General features: G+C 44.2%; 1 protein-coding gene and 1 long non-coding RNA gene across 9 annotated transcripts in view; both read left to right on the top strand.

Annotated features, from left to right (window-relative positions):
• The window catches only part of MYO1C (myosin IC), a 142031-nt gene that overhangs the window by 27865 nt on the left and 97431 nt on the right, over positions 1-16735 (top strand). For 2 of the 8 annotated variants that reach the window (XM_043530857.1, XM_037880731.2), the window contains exon 1: positions 3003-3136. The exons of 3 other annotated variants lie outside the window; for them this stretch is intronic. Coding sequence is in view for 2 of the 5 variants with exons in the window: in XM_043530854.1 (XP_043386789.1) it covers positions 3259-3306 (48 nt within the window). In the remaining 3 variants the exon portion in view is untranslated. Of the gene's footprint in view, positions 1-2975; positions 3478-16735 lie in introns of those variants that run through there. 3 more of the 8 variants (XM_043530854.1, XM_037880729.2, XM_037880732.2) reach the window with 3 other exon arrangements.
• Positions 3464-12151, top strand: LOC122463164. Its single transcript, XR_006286248.1, has 3 exons — positions 3464-3569; positions 5975-6033; positions 6635-12151. It is a non-coding gene; the product is annotated as an uncharacterized LOC122463164 (long non-coding RNA).

Genomic DNA, 16735 nt, shown 5'->3' with positions numbered 1-16735 from the left:
GGAGCTCCGGGCCCTTTAAATCACCACGGGAGCCCTGCCACTGCTACCCCGAGCAGTGGCAGGGCTCTGGCGGTGATTTAAAGGGCCTGGGGCTCTGGCTGCTGCGGGGAGCCCCGGGCCCTTTAAAGCACCACCACAGCCCTGCTGCTGGAGCCCCGGGGTAGCGGCGGCAGGGCTCCTGCTGTGATTTAAAGGGCCCTGAGCTTCCAGCCACCTCTGCAGCTGGAGGTCCAGGGTGATTTAAAGGCCCTGGGACTCCCAGCCACAGCCGGAGCCTGGAGGCCTTTAAATCTTGATTTAAAGGCCCCACCTCTCCCGTTTGAGGCTATGCCCCCACTCAGGACTCCAGCGTACTGGTAAGTCGTTAAGTTACTTTCACTCCTGTTTGCAGGAGATAATGCTGCCCGCTTCTTGTTTATAATATCTCTTGAAAATGAGAACAGGTGTTCACATGGCACAGCTGTAGCCGGCATTGCAAGATATTGAGGTGCCAGATGCACTAAAGATTCATATGTCCCTTCGTGCTTCAACCACCATTCCAGAGCACATGCGTCCATGCTGATAACAGGTTCTGCTTGATAACAGTCCAAAGCAGTGCAGACCAAAGAACATTAATTTTCATCATCTGAGTCAGATGCCACCAGCAGAAGATTGATCTTTTTTGGTGGTTCGGGTTCTGTATTTCCGCATCGGAGTGTTGCTCTTTTAAGACTTCTGAAAGCATGCTCCACACCTCGTAACTCTCCGATTATGGAGGGCACTTCAGATTCTTAAACCTTGGGTTGAGTGATGTATGATGTATCTTCATAAATGATCTGGAGGATGGTGTGGATTGCACCCTTAGCAAGTTTGCAGATGACACTAAACTGGAAGGAGAGGTAGATACGCTGGAGGGTAGGGATAGGATACAGAGGGCCCTAGACAAATTAGAGGATTGGGCCAAAAGAAATCTGATGAGGTTCAACAAGGACAAGAGTCCTGCACTTAGGACGGAACAATCCCATGCACCGCTACAGACTAGGGACCGAATGGCTAGGCAGCAGTTCTGCAGAAAAGGACCTAGGGGTTACAGTGGACGAGAAGCTGGATAGGAGTCAACAGCTTGCCCTTGTTGCCAAGAAGGCCAGTGGCATTTTGGGATGTATAAGTAGGGGCATTGCCAGCAGATCGAGGGACGTGATCGTTCCCCTCTATTCGACATTGGTGAGGCCTCATCTGGAGTACTGTGTCCAGTTTTGGGCCCCACACTACAAGAAGGATGTGGAAAAATTGGAAAGAGTCCAGCGGAGGGCAACAAAAATGATTAGGGGTCTGGAACACATGACTTAGGAGGAGAGGCTGAGGGAACTGGGATTGTTTAGTCTGTGGAAGAGAAGAATGAGGGGGGATTTGATAGCTGCTTTCAACTACCTGAAAGGGGATTCCAAAGAGGATGGCTCTAGACTGTTCTCAGTGGTAGCAGATGACAGAACGAGAAGAAATGGTCTCAAGTTGCAGTGGGGGAGGTCTAGGTTGGATATTAGGAAAAACTTTTTCACTAGAAGGGTGGTGAAACACTGGAATGCGTTACCTAGGGAGGTGGTGGACTCTCCTTCCTTAGAAGTAGTTAAGGTCAGGCCTGGCTCGGATGATTTAGTTGGGGATTGGTCCTGCTTGGAGCAGGGGGTTGGACTAGATGACCTCCTGAGGTCCCTTCCAACCCTTATATTCTATGTAGCTAATTTTAGAAATCTTACATTGGTACCTTCTTTGTGTTTTGTCACATCTGCAGTTAAAGTATTCTTAAAATGAACAATGTGCTGGGTCATCATCTGAGACTGCTATAACAAAAAATATATGGCAGAATGCAGGTAAACACAGAGCAGGAAACGTACAATTCTCCCCTAAGGAGTTCAGTCACAAATTTAATTAATGCATTATTTTTTGAATGAACATCATCAGCATGGAAGCATGTCCTCTGGAATGGTGGTTGAAGCATGAAGGGGCATACAAATGTTTAGCATAACTGGCATGTAAGTACCTTGCAATACTGGCTACAAAAGTGCCATGCAAATGCTTCTCACTTTCAGGTGACGTACATAAGCGGGCAGAATTATCTCCCGTAAATGTAAACGATCTTGTTTGTTCAGCACTTGTCTGAATAAGAAGTAGGACTGAGTGGACTTGTAGGCTCTAAAGTTTTACATTGTTTTGTTTTTGAGTGCAGTTCTGTAAAGAATAAAGAGATTGCACTATAGTCCTTGTATGAGGTGAACTGAAAAATACTCTTTACCATTTTTACTGTGTAAAATGTAGTCTAGTTTAGGATGAGGATGATTGGTTAGTGGAGGTTATTTTGATTAATTGAACTTAACTTTTTAGAAGAGCCCCTGTTGTCCAGATTTGTATTTGGCATGTCCAGTGTAACATAAGCTCTTTCTTTGCCGCTAAGGAGGCAAGAGCTAGAACTGGCAGGTTGGAGGGAAGGTAGGATATCTCAGTGGTTTGAGCATTGGCCTGCTAAATCCAGGCTTGTGAGTTCAATCCTTGATCAGGCCATTTAATGGGGCAAAAATTGGGGACTGGTCCTGCTTTGAGCAGGGGCTTGGACTAGATGACCTCCTGAGGTCCCTTCCAAGCCTGATACCCTATGGTCTGGAAGGGGATCCATCTCTTGGCAGGCTCTAGTCCGAGTAGGAAGGTGTGTGAGGCGGGATGGGTGGGTCTCAGACAGGCATTAATGATGTTTCCTTACCACTCCTGACTTCTGCCATGCAACATTCCCCAGCGTGTTAAAAACCAGCAGCGACTCGGAGTGCTTGAAGGCGAGAATCCGCCGGCCTGGGCTCGACTCGGCGGGAAAGCGAAGCACCCCTGTGCTGCGCTAGCGGGGAGGTGGTTTGGGTCCACAGGGCCCCCCGCCGCCGTGAATTGCTGCTGCTCACATTTCCGGGCTGGGAGCCGGGCAGCCCCTGAGGGCGGAGCGAGGGCAGCGACTTCACCGCGCGCTCTCCGCATGCTCCGGGCTCGGGCCTGCTCCGGAGCCAGAAGGGCGCAGGCTCGGACGGGGAGCCGGCCGTGACACGCTCTCGGGGAGACCCTCCGGCTCTGGCGGTCCAGGAGCCTGCTTCCCGCGCGGGGCGGGCCCGATCCACAGGTGAGACGGGGGCGTTCTGCGCGCAGAGCCCCCGTCGCCCGGCCGGGGGGGAGACAGCGGCGCCTCTTACAGGCCCCGGCGCTGGTGATCCTGGGAGGCTCCAAGGTCCTCGGAAAGGCTGAATGGAAAGGAGGGACCTAGCGGCTAAGTTTCACTTTCTGCATTTTAAGGCGAGAGAATAAGCGGGGTTTACTGAGGAGTCAGCGGCGTTGTGTGTGTAACCCTTACCCCGAGCGAGTCCCTGTGTGTGCGTAACTTCACCCCCCGTCCCCCTGAAGAGGAGGGGAACATGCTGTCTCTCTGCGTGTCAGAGCCTGAAAGAGACTGCTGAGAGCCAGCCAGTATGTCCCATTCCATAGTTATACCATGCTTACTCACAAAATAAGTGTGTGTGTGTGTGTGTGTGTGTGTGTGTTCGCCTGATTCTTCCCAGGTATGTACAATGCGTATTTTGTGTCAAGATGATGTGTTCTTTTATTGAGTTTTGTGCTTTGAAATAGGTGCTCCTGGGTAATAGACATGAAAGCTGAGCGTGAACTTCTGTAGATGAAAGATATTGTTCCTTTGACCTTTAAACGGTATGGAGCTAAATGCAAAGGGCAGAATTGCCAGTCTACCATTTCCTAAATTGAGAATGCTTTGGTTAATTTTTTAAAACTCCCCGTGTAGAATTTAAAAAATTAACCTCAGTAGAGATCATGGTATGTTCCTCAGATAATCAGCAAAAAATTTCACTCCAAAATGTTGCAAATTTTTTTTATTATTATTCCGTTTATATTGTAACACCCTAAATTGTTTTAATTAAAACAAAGTGAAGACCCCAAAAAGACCTGTTCTTCAGGATGGTGGTGTGAGTCTTAGCAGGTCAATAAAATCATCTAGAGCAATGATTAAGAGAAGGGTGTGGCTGAGTCAGAAGAAAGAAGCTGATTATGCATTTGCTGTAACAAAGGTGGTAATGGCCTGTAATTTTAAGAGCTTTGGTTTATTCATTATCCTAAAAAGTGTGTGTGTGTCTGTCTGTCTATATCTATTTTAGGTACTTATATGGCTCCCATTGTGTGCGTTGGTGACAAAATGCTCTTTTCTGCAAGGCTCTTAAACTATGTTGGAATAATAATACTTTACTCTTATTTAGCACTTTGCATACACAGATCTCAAAGCACTGTACAAAAGAGGGTTGGTATCATTAGCCCTATTTTATAGATGGGGAAACCGAGGCACATCTTGTCCAAGATTTACACAACAGGTTAGTGTCAGAGCTGAGAATAGGATCCGGGGTCCTGGCTCCCAGTTCAGTGCCTTGCTGCTGCGCCATGCTGCCCACTTCACAGTCATAATTAGGACTCTACCAAATTCAGGTCCAGTTTGGTCAATTACATGGTCATAGGATTTTAAAAATCATAAATTTAATGATTTCAGCTATTTTAAATCTGAAATTTCACTGTGTTGTAATTGTAGGGGTCCTGACCCATAAAAGTGTTGGTGGGGGTGGAGGGAGGGTTGCAGTACTGCTACCCATACTTCTGCACTGCTGCCTTCAGAGCTGGGTAGCTGGAGAGCAGCTGCTGCTGTCTGGGAGCCCATCTCTGAAGGCAAAGCCGCCACCAGCAGCAGCGCAGAAGGATGGCATGGTACGGTATTGCACCCTTACTTCTGTGCTGCTGCTGGCAGAGCGCTGCCTTCAGAACAGGGCGCCTGGCTAACAGCCACTGCTCTCTGGCTGCTGAGCTCTGAAGGCAATGCAGAAGTAAGGGTGGCAATACTGCAACCCTCCTAAAATAACCTTGTGACCCCCTGCAACCCTCTTTTGGGTCAGGACCCCCAATTTGAGAAACACTGATCTCCCCCATGAAATCTGTGTCGTATAGGGCAGGGGTAGTCAATAGGCGGACCATGGACTAAATCCAGACTACTTGATGCCTTTGAATGGACCCCAAAATCTTTTTATGTACTTATAATAATTATTATTTATTATATTTTTTTATTATTTTCTCTGGAGTCTGGACCTTGAGTATACTTTGACCAAGAAATGTGGACCTTTTCAAAAAATAATTGACTATCCCTGGTATAGGGTAAAAGCGCATAAAAGACCAGATTTCTTGGGAGAGACCAGATTTCATGGTCCATGATGCATTTTTCATGGCCGTGAATTTGTTAGGGCCCTAGTCGTAATCCCACATAAGTGGATATGATTATTTGTAAATAACAGTAATTTAAGGAAAGTATCTGCAGAAAGGGTGCATCTTGTTTTAATGATTTTAATCTTCTCTCCAGTAATGTGACTGCAGTTACTTTGTATTTTTATGACAGGTTTCAGAGTAACAGCCGTGTTAGTCTGTATTCGCAAAAAGAAACCGAGTACTTGTGGCACCTTAGAGACTAACCAATTTATTTGAGCATAAGCTTTCGTGAGCTACAGCTCACTTCATCGGATGCATATTGTGGAAAGTGTAGAGGATCTTTTTATATACACACAAAGCATGAAAAAATACCTCCTCCCACCCCACTCTCCTGCTGGTAATAGCTTATCTAAAGTGATCACCCTTCACAGTATGCATCCGATGAAGTGAGCTGTAGCTCAGGAAAGCTCATGCTCAAATAAATTGGTTAGTCTCTAAGGTGCCACAAGTACTCCTTTTCTTTTTGCGAATACAGACTAACACGGCTGTTACTCTGAAACCTTTTCTTTTTGTATTTTTATGAGTTTGCAAAAAGAAAATGAGTCTGGGAACTGGTATGGACAGCGTTGTGATATTGTAGTTAATAAGGCTTTGGTTGGGGGTGGGCAACTCCCTCCATCACTACAGATAGATGACAAATGTTTTTAGTTTTTAGTGTCTTTGGACTGACTCAGTAAAGTTCTCTGATTGCTGGGGCAATCAGTGTGTCTAGACGTAAGCATAGCATCAGAGCAATCTGGAGAGAGTGGATTGTTCTCATATCTAGTGTTTGGCTATTTTCCCCCCCCTCCTCACTGTTAGATACTTGGGTACAGCCCTATGTTTTTGTGATAGCCTTACTCTGCATGGGCAATGTCTGCACTACCACTTATGTCACTCAGTGGTGTAAATATTTCACCGCCCGAGTGACATGAATTACGCCAGCGTAAGCACTAGTGGAGATGGGAAACAGAGGTGAAGTCTGGGTCACCCAGTAGGTCCATAACAGAGCCAGGGATAGAACCCAAGTCTTGAGTTCCAGTCCATTCATGGTTTCTCAACCTGGGAGTTGTGAACTGGTCCAGCTATATCCCTGCTCTTTTATGGCTAGACGGGAGGGTCTGAATTTTTTTTTTTCCTGTTGTAATGGGTCACAGCATGGAAAATTTTGAAAATCTAGTGCACCTTGCCTCCCCATTTGGAAGAATGAGAAGATGACTGGCACTTTTCAAAACAGCCAATGTCTCCTTTAGGTTAGCCTGATGTTTGGGATAGAAATTCCAGTATGTCACTGAAGAGAAAGAGGTAGAGGCACTTGCTTTAATATCTCTCTCAGTAGGTGACAGCAAAACTTACTATCTTGAGGAAACTTTCCATACTGGTGTGAGCGCTGAGATTGGCATTCTGAGATCCCGTCTTCATGTGGCAGACAATCATAGTTTAAAACCATATTTATATACAGCTGAAATGTAGTTGCAGTGAAACCAGTGTATAACATGGCTTCACTCACTCAAATCACCTAAAGAACAGCTCTCTGTAAACTTATCTCGCTTACCAACAGAAGTTGGTCCAATTAAAGATATTACCTCACCTACCTTGTGCCTTATTAAAATTATGTTAATCTCATGTTTGGAAACCTGTGTTTGAGATTACGCAGAATTACTATTTGTGTACAGTCATTTGAGACTGGACGTTCTTCACAATGTAATGCATCTGCATTCTATAACAAACCAGGACATGTAGACTGAAGTCAAGCAAAGTGTCTTTCTCCAGATTTCTTGCTTTGTCCACTGTCTGGTTAGTTGTCTTTTCTTTAAGCCCTGTCCACGCTATGGTTTTTAACTTTTTGTAACCGGTTAGTGACATGGGAGGCTCTAAACATGATTTGTGTACAATCACAAACATAGTTAGTACGGTGATAGTAACCATGGAAGCTAACCTTGTCTCACCCTTTCCAGTGGTCTAGGTTCGTATGTAGTTGTCTTTGGGTAACAAAGCATAACACTCTTATGTTATGGAGTGTTGGGACCACCCTCATTGTGCCTCAGTAACGGGATTGATTGCTCCTCCTGGCTCTGTCTGCTGTAGGACATTCCGGAATGCCTTGGCTATGTCCTCTGAGCACTCTTTCCTTTGTTGAGGCAGTGTGGGATAGCTGCCCAGATTTTCCAGAATGTAGACACAGACATGCTGAGACAGCAAAGTTAGGTGTTAATATGAAAACACTGACAAAGTTTGTGTTATGACAGAAGCTACTGGTGGACTAGAACTCCAGCAGTCTTTGTTGTAATTGTGTCACGTATATCATGTCCAGGTGGCAAAAAAAAAGCCTCTCTATTCTTCCAAGGCTGCCGTCCATTGTTTCAGGGGCATTAGTTACCTTGGTCACTCAGGTCAGTAACTCTTTCTCTGTTGCAGTTTACACAGTCCAATAGTCTTCCCCATACCAAAATCATCTGCCAGAGGGTGCTGGTCTCTAGAGTGCTAGGGAACACTTTCGCCAAGGACGGCTGTCATAGGTAGCTTTTTTTCTGTGAGACAGTTGCTCATTTCACACACCCATTCATAAAGTGCACTTGGCAATTGCCAGGTGTCCCAGCCGGTCACTCTCAGTTTGGATTTCACAACACTGGCCCATCAGCAGACAGAGCTCAGTCTGGCTCATTTTCTGCCCTCCCTGCAGTTCCATTCAGCAATGTATGAACACAAACTGTAGTACTTGCCTCTGCCTTCTTGTCAGGTGGCACCTTGGGATGCAGCTGGGGTGCTGCTTTCTGCCCTGTTTGGCTTCTAGGCACTAAAATCAAGGAGGTGGAAAAAGCAGCAGCTCGCGATGACTGGAAAACCTACATGATACCAGATAGACACTGTGACTTCCATGACAAAGGATTAGGGGTTTTGCCTAAGAAATCCCCTAATCTTAGGCAGAAACTGGAAGTTGTCTGGAAAAAAACCTGAATATTTTTTGGCATAGGTGCTCAATCCCCCCATGCCCCTGTCCCTGCCCCTGCACTGCCCTCATCCCACCCCCATTCCACCCCTTCCCCAAGTCCCTGCCTCTGCCCTGCCTCTTCTCCACCTCCTCCCCTGAGCTCTTCCCCTCCCTCCTGGAAAGTCCTAAGTGCCGCCAAATGGGGAGGCGGGGGAGCTTGGCTGCTGGTGGGTGTGGAGCACCTGCTAATTTTTCCCTGTGGGTGCTCCAGCCCCAGAGCACTCACAGAGTTGGCGCATGGGCAGCTGGTTTTTGGCATGGGCAGTTGGTGCGGAGGCACTGCAAAAGATTTTCCTAGGAAGACAGACAGAATGCTAGGAGTGAACACACAAACACAATTATGTTTGGGTTTCAGAGTAGCAGCCATGTTAGTCTGTATTCGCAAAAAGAAAAGGAGTACTTGTGGCAATTTATTTGGCAATTATGATGGCAGACAACCTGCTGTTTGGATGCATGCTAAATATTGTAAATTGTAGGTGTTTAAAGAGACCATGCCTCTCACTGGTTATAAAATGATTATTTTAGCCATAGTGTGGATGAAACCTTTCTGTCACCAGTTAGCAAAGGTATTTGAGTGTCTTCATTTAGCAACAGTATTCTTTCATCTAGCCCAAGGTTTGACCTTCATTAAGGGCAACACTGGTATAGATCTGTTGTTTTATGATAATGTGTGTTTGTAACAGCTGAGCAGCCTTTGGAGAGATGTTTAGAGTTCAGGAAGGCTTTTTTTCCCACAAATATTGAGTTGCTGTGACTTTTTTATGGAGCTATCACACTTTGCACTTTGAAAGCAGCAAGTGTCCCAAGGCTTTACCTGACTTTAAAATTCAATTGTGTTCTTTATTTCCATTAACTGAGGGTATGTCTGTACTACCCGCTGGATCGGCGGGGGGTCGATTTATCGGGTCTAGTCTAGACCCAATAAATTGACCCCCGAGCGATCTGTGACTCCAGTACTCCACCAGGGTGAGAGGCGCAGGCGGAGTCGACAGGGGAGCGTCAGCAATTGACTCACTGCAGTGAAGAAACTGTAGTGAGTAGATTTAAGTATGTTGACTTCAGCTACGTTATTCACATAGCTGAAGTTAAGTAACTTAGATCAATTCTCTCTCTTTCTCTCCCCCGCCCCCTGCGCCCCCCAAGTGTAGACCAGGCCTAAGAATTTAACAGTTGTCTTTGGAGTTTTCATGGCCACTTTCTCTTTAACTTAAACGGGACGTTTCTGTCAAAGAAGGAAGTGTATGCACCGACACATTTCAACACCAGAGCGCCTGACAGGAGTAGAGGACAGAAAAGTATGAAAATTCAGGTGTTTGACCTATACTAGTCATCGTCATTCAAAGTTGAAAAATTCAGATAAATCAGTTTCCTATAGCATATAATAGTGAGACCCTGGTCTGTTTAATCTCCTAAGAAGTTAAATTCCATTGAAACAGAATAGCTGCAAACCACAGAAATAGGGGAAAATTCTCTTCCATTTTGAAATATTTCTCTGTGTAGTGCAATGAGTTGGGTTTTTTTTAAACTTGCTAATGGTTACTAATAAATCTTATATTGTACATTCTGCACTGAGTCAGTGTTTACTCAGGGAAATAACTTTCAACAGCCAGATGTGTGTGTTAATTTTCATAATTAAAATGTGCAATTTCACAAATTACAGAGCACCATTCTTTAATCAACTTTCTGTTTAAAACAGTAACTGATATATATTTAAAACACTAAACAGTGGGACATTACAAGCTATGTTTCTGCAGCTGAAGTTTTCTAGTTGTAGCAATTGTTGCTGTGACCAACAATGGAGTTTTAAAAAATAAGATTATTGTACAGTCCGAGATATTAAAGGTTATTTGAGAATTTCATAGAATCCTTTAAATTAGAGACAGAAAAACCTTGTTCTGTCTGCTATCTCCAGTCTTCAATAGCAGGTTGTCTTCTGTTCCAAGGACCTTGCAAACAGTTCAGAATTGCTGCTTCTGTGTACTGGGAGGGGAAGAAATGCCTACAGGTCCGTCTGCCAGAAGTTATGTCTCTCTCTTAGAACTTGGATGGCAATGCAGACCACTCTTTTATTTTGTTTTCTACAAGGAATGAAGGTTAACAGGGAGTGGTTTATTCTTTTTTCTGCTTAACTGTTTCTTTCTTTGTCATTCTGTGTTAGCAGAATATTTTCTCTTTAGAGACCACGTGTGGTTCACCCTTGCACCCACTGTGTTTATCAAGGTCAATAATAATAATCAGCATGTATACAACAGATACTTTTCAATGCACTATACAAATGTTGCCCAGTGAATTCAATCCCTGTGAGACAGGAGATTCAGAATAATAGGGCAACTGAAAAAGTTTAGAAATCTGTAATGGAAGGTCACCTTTATAATCTGTCTCACCTTGAATTTAAACATTAAGTCATGCTCAAAGTGCAGATGACATTGATGAATCTGATATACCCGATGTGGAAGAAAATGTATGCTGATAGAAAGCCAGCCTGTTAGCTACTTATATAGCATTATGGCCCCAATTCATCAAAGCACTTAACACACGTTTAAATCTCATTGAAGCCAGTGGGACTAAAGCAGGTGCATAAGGTTAAGCAAGTGCTTTGCTGAATTAGGCATGCTGAAGAACTGTAATGGTAATGGGAGAATGTAACAGGGTCTGTGGAACAGTGTAATTCCTCCAGTTTGTCCCAGGTCTTTCACATGTCGCGTTAAATTCAACAGCTACAAATTACTCCTCCTTTACTTTTTACTTTCTTCTTATGTATTATGTCCAATAATCTATTTCCTATCAAAACTTCCTTTTAGACCGTGCCTAAGTTGGGTGTTGCCATGTACTCATAATGCGAAGAAGAACTTACAGGTGCCTTATAATAAGACAAGTCAGGGTGAATGTAAATACCTAACTTCCAGCATATCCTTTTATTTGTGTATGAATTATGACTCTATTTCTTTTTAGAACTGTTCGAGAGTTTTTTCCTGCTTTAAAAGAAAGTACAAATGGGTGGAGCCTGACAATGTAACCCGGTGGGAATGATGTTGAGGATTTTAATTCTAACCCTGCTGACTTCAGTTCAGGCTGGTAAACTCATGGGTAGGGCTGGAAACAGCACCACACAGAGCCCTCGACAACAGCTACAACATCTGCTTTTGATTAAACAGGTGTAATGGTATTTCAGATCACCCCTAATCTTAATTAAAGCTAAATGCTATTCTGAAAATTGCCTGTGTAGGAAAAGCTTGATCATGCTCCAAAAAGAGATCTTGGCGGAATTGTGAATAGTTCTCTGAGAACTATTGTGCAGCACCTATCAATTGATTGTGCAGCACCTATCAAAAAAGCTTAGCAGACTGTTAAGCTCCATTAGCAAAGGGATAGATAATAAAACAGAAAATATTCCAGTGCTGCTCTATAAATCTATGGAACGCCCGCACCTTCAATGCTATGAACGGTTCTGGTCACTCCATCTTAAAAAAAAAAAAAAATTAGAATTGGAAAAGGTGAAGAAAAGGGCAACGAAAATGATAAAGGGGATGGAACAGTTTCCATACGAAGAGAAATTAAGGAGAGTGGGACTGTTCGGCTTAGAAAAGAGATGACTAAGGGGGGAGATGATGGAGGTCTCTAAAAACATTGTGTGGAGAAAGCGAATAGGGAAGTGTTATTTACCTCTCTACATGACACAAGAACTAGGGGTCACCTGATGAAATTAGCAGGCAGCAGGTTTAAAACAAACAAAAGGAAGTATTTCTTCACACATTGCATAGTCAATCTCTTGAACTCATTGCTATGGGATGTTGTGAAGACCAAAAGTATAACTGGTTTAAAAAAAAGAGTTAGATAAGTTCCTGGAGGATAGGTTGGTCCATCAGTGGCTATTAGCCAAGATGGAGAGGGATGCAACCCCATGCTCCAGGTGTCCCTAAACTTCTGACTGCCAGAAGCTGGGACTGGATGACAGGGGATGGATCAATCAAAATTGCCCTGTTGTTTTCATTTCCTCTGAAGTGTGTCACACTGGCCACTGTCTGAAACAGGATTCTGGGCTAGATAGATCGTTGGTCTGACCCAGGATGGCAATTCTTATGCTCAACTGATTTGCTCCTTGTATATGTTCAATTAGATTTGCTTGCTTTAGTAACAAAACAGGGCTTGTCACTTAGTATTTCTGTTAGCTGAGTTAGCTCTGCAGTGCTGTGGGAGTGTGAACAGGATTCTTTTACAGCTTGCACGTAATCAGCAGAACTATTAATTCATTTATAATTTCAGGGCCAGATTCTGCCCTCATTTACACATGAAAGGATATGTCAGAATACGTGAATGTACCCGTAGGCCTCAGCTGTGTCGTGGTTTTGCCTTCTAGTTTCAGCTGTTTATAGTTCTGGTTTGTAAAGTCAATTAAGGAAAATATTTCCTTAGGTTACTTGAAATCTTTGTCTGTATAGATGAGGACTGGTGCAGTCTGTGCCATTTAGGTGTCATCTGCCTTAATAATTTTCTTAAAGGTCACTGACAGGATGAGCTATAAGCTTGCTGTTGTAGTAACAGTGGAGAGACTGCCACCTATGCCTCTTATGCAGGAAGTGGATAAAATTAGGAGCAAATAGGAATAATGGATCCAGAATGGGAGAGGGCAGGTTTGGCACCTTTTTGAGGCTTTTCTCAGGTTCAGGTGAATCCTGGAGTCCCTAGAAAGTGTAAAATCATTGAGATGAGAGACGCAGGGACCATATCATTGCTGGCTGTGATGATGATATGAATGGCCAGCTGAGCAGTGCAAGTTAATTTGTAGATTGGTGATGTTTTCAAGCCAGCTGTTTAATTGGGAGGTATTTCTGTAGTCCCGTAGCACAGATGCTTCCTACATCAATGGAAGAGGTTTTTACATCAAAGGAGTTAATCTACCTTTCTCAGAGGAGATGGCTGGGTCATTCAAGGATTCTTCTGTTGACCTAGCTATGTCTGCTACCGGGGGTTAGATCAATTTACAAGTGATGCTCGGGGGCAAAAATTTTCACATCCGTGAGCAACATAGCTAGGTTGATTTTTAAGTTTTGAGTGTGGATAAGGCCTGAGTTTGGGAGTAGTGTCCTGATATGAGGAGGGCAACGAAGGAAGCGAGAACAAATTGGAGAGAGCAATTGCAGTTACCAGAGAGTGTGTGTGCTGCAGAATGGAAGCATAGTGGCCTTCCCTGTTTTCTTCCCTACTTGGAAATTAACAGAGCAAAGATAAGAGGATAATGGATCTATCACACTTAAATTAAACCAGACCACCTGCCAAGTGTCAGTGTATGCTTATGGTATTCTATGTCCAACTGGATTATGTGAGAGGCTCCTTCCAAATCTCAGTTATTGACCATGTTTACCTGGCAGTTAGTGCTATTTAACCTTTTTCAGCTCAGAGTGAGCCGCACTGAGGATTTTTCTGCTTGGTACAATGTGAGACAAAGAATGTGCGGTATGTTCAAGCTAAAGCCATGAGAATTCAGAAGATGCTTTTGTGTGCCTGCTTCCCCCCACCCCCACCCCCAGAGGCTTCAGCTAAGTTGGCTTTTTGTCATCAAGTGAATTTTTGCCTGAAATACTAATTGTCTGCCATCTGAGATAAGCAGCGTCTCTAAAAATATCTCATTGGTGTAGATGAAGGAGGGGCACTGCTATTTAGGGCATATCAGTGGAAAGGAATATTTATACAATCTGGACATTACTTTGAGAAGATCAGTTCTGCTTGTAGTAAATACCAGGAGGGATGAGCTGGAGTGCGGATGAGAAGCATAGACGGGAAAGTAACTCAAATACTTCCTGGATGGATTATATTTTCTAAGGGTTTGTCTACACTGCCAACGTTAAAGTGATGCCATGGCAGCACTTTAACGTGGCTTGTGTAGTCACAGCACAGCGCTGATCAGGAGGTGCGGGGGGGGAGGGGGAGGCACTGATCGGCGGGGCGCGCTGGGAGCAGGGCTGGGGGGGAGCTGATAGGGGGCTCCTGACTTATTACTGTGGCTCTTTGGCAACGTACATTGGTAACTTCTGGCTCCTTCCTCAGGCTCAGGTTGGCCACCCCTGGATTAGACAGTTGGCAACCCTAGTAGTAGGGGTAAGACAACTAGAGAGCCTGGGGTCGCATTGGTGGACACAAATGATCACTGAGCTTGGCCATCTGTTTGGAAAGCAAGTGCTGATTAGCTATTTTCTAGACTTTGACTGTATTGTTTAAGATTTGCAAGATTTAGGTTTTGTTTATTCCATCGCATAAAATAAAGCCTCCAAGTGACTACTTCTACACAGAGCCCAAGCTCAATTTGCTGAAGTGTTTGACTCTGCAGCCCCCACACCTATGTAGAAGGCACTGAGTCTGTTTTTTTTATCTGCTTTCGAAGGTTACTGCCAATACAGTAGTCAATAGGTTTTCTGGATTAAACTGTACAGAAGGGATTAAGTTTGTACGTGGCTGATCTTGTGAGCCATTTTCTATCCCAATAATTCCCCAGAATGAGGAATTTGTAAGACCATCAGACAACTGTGCTCTCCTTGAATTGCCTGTTACATATAAAAGGAATCCTGGGAATGTGGAGGACTCCCCCGTCTGATTTTTCATCCATGTGTGCTCTTTCTTCCCTTCCCCCTCCAATATATATTGTTGGAGGGGAACCAGAGGTGGCTGGGATAAAGTCAAACAGGAGGAATTTCTGAACACACAGAAAACGCCCATCAGCTTACTGTGCTTTGCCACTCCTCCCCCGTTGTGGAAAGTATGATTAAAGTCAGCCCTCCACCCCTGAGTGCATGAACCATGCACACACACATATGCTGATGCCAGATTCCCTTCATTCCATGCTGCTGACTTCAAGAAAGGCTTGCTGTGACAAGCTGGAAATGGGGGCTGTCGGCTCCATCTGTAACCTAAAGGCTACATCTGTGCTAGACCTTTACCCTAAAATTTCCCACCCATGCTGTTCTACTGGTAGGAGTTCTAGTGCAGATAAGGCGCCAGCAGCCACTGGTATGTTAGCCACCATTTTGTGTAACCCTTTCAGAACTGTCTAGATAATAGGGTAGTAAAAATGTCAGTAGCCACTGCCACCATATCTATATAAGTGTTTCTGCTACTCTTCCTGTCAATCAGGCCCCTAGTTGGGGGGGAGGGTCACTTCTGACTCTCTTGCCCCAGCATCCAGGTGGTGCCCAAATCTTGCTGCTGCTTCCTTCACAAAAAGCTTACAATCTGTGTTTCTTTTCTTTTTCTTTTCTTTCTTTTTTTGGGTCTAGGCCTCCTCATCTCCCACCTTGATTAACTCCCTGACACCCACATTGTTTCTCTCCCATCCATATAAAGTGCAGCTGCTGAGATCCTCTTTCTTGCCTGTCACACGGGAACTCTGAACTCTTCCCTCGCCACCCACCCTTTGAATCCTTCCACTGTCCATTTCAAGACATCAAGTACAAGCTTCTTTTCCTTCCCTTCAAGGCCTTTCACATCTCTGCCCCTCCCTGAGTGTTCACTCTTGTCTCTTATCGCATCACCTCTCCTATCTCCCCCGCTCTGTAAATGGTACAAGCTTCATCATGTTAGCTTGTCATACAAATGTCTCTGCACCTTCTTTTAGGCAGCCCATTATGCACAGTACTGTCTTTTAGCTTCTCCTCCAGTCCCATTTCTGCCAATTAATGATGCTCTGAGGGGTAATGGCGAACAACTGGTATTTTGTTTATAGTTATTGGAAGAGGAATTGCACAATGTTGTTTATCTAAAAATTGTGTATGTTTAATGGTAACTTTATTCTTCCCATCCCATCCTTTGCAGTAGCTTTTTTTCCCCCCTTGGATTGTAAGCTATTTGAGGAAGGGAACATGTTTCCATAAGTGTCTGGATAGCACCCGGCACAGTGGGGTCCTGATCCTATTTGAGGCCTCTGACTCGTACTGTACTATAAATATTTGATATTAAATAGATGAGGTATATTTTCACGTGTGTAACACAGTTGTTGCATTTTAACACATTAGCCTGTTTGATGCCATCATAAATTTAATGAAAAACTATAAATCGTTCATCCAGACATAAGAAACTGTAACAAGCAGAAACTGACTGAGTGTACCTGTGAACTTTCTCCCCCCGAAGCAGTATCTCTTGTATTGAGCTTCCTCTCAACAATGCCTTGCCAGTACTATGTTAGGATGGCAGAGGATGTCTACATGAATACATTTACTCTTCTGTAGAACCATAGGAAAACCTACCAGTATCAAGTATCTACAAAGTACTTTACAAATATGTAAGTCTCACAATAGCCCTGTAGTAGGTAAGCAATATTATCCCCATTTTAAGAGAGGGATAGATGCACAGAGGTTAAGTGATTTAATCCAAGATATCACAGCAAGGCAGTAGCAGAGTAGGGAGTAGAACCCAGTAGTCCTAACTTAGTCCTCTGTTCTGACCACTAGACTGTAC

The sequence above is a fragment of the Chelonia mydas genome, chromosome 17, assembly GCF_015237465.2.
Source record: "Chelonia mydas isolate rCheMyd1 chromosome 17, rCheMyd1.pri.v2, whole genome shotgun sequence".
In the NCBI taxonomy this organism is placed as follows: Eukaryota; Metazoa; Chordata; order Testudines; family Cheloniidae; genus Chelonia; species Chelonia mydas.
This window is presented reverse-complemented; position numbering and strand designations above follow the sequence as displayed.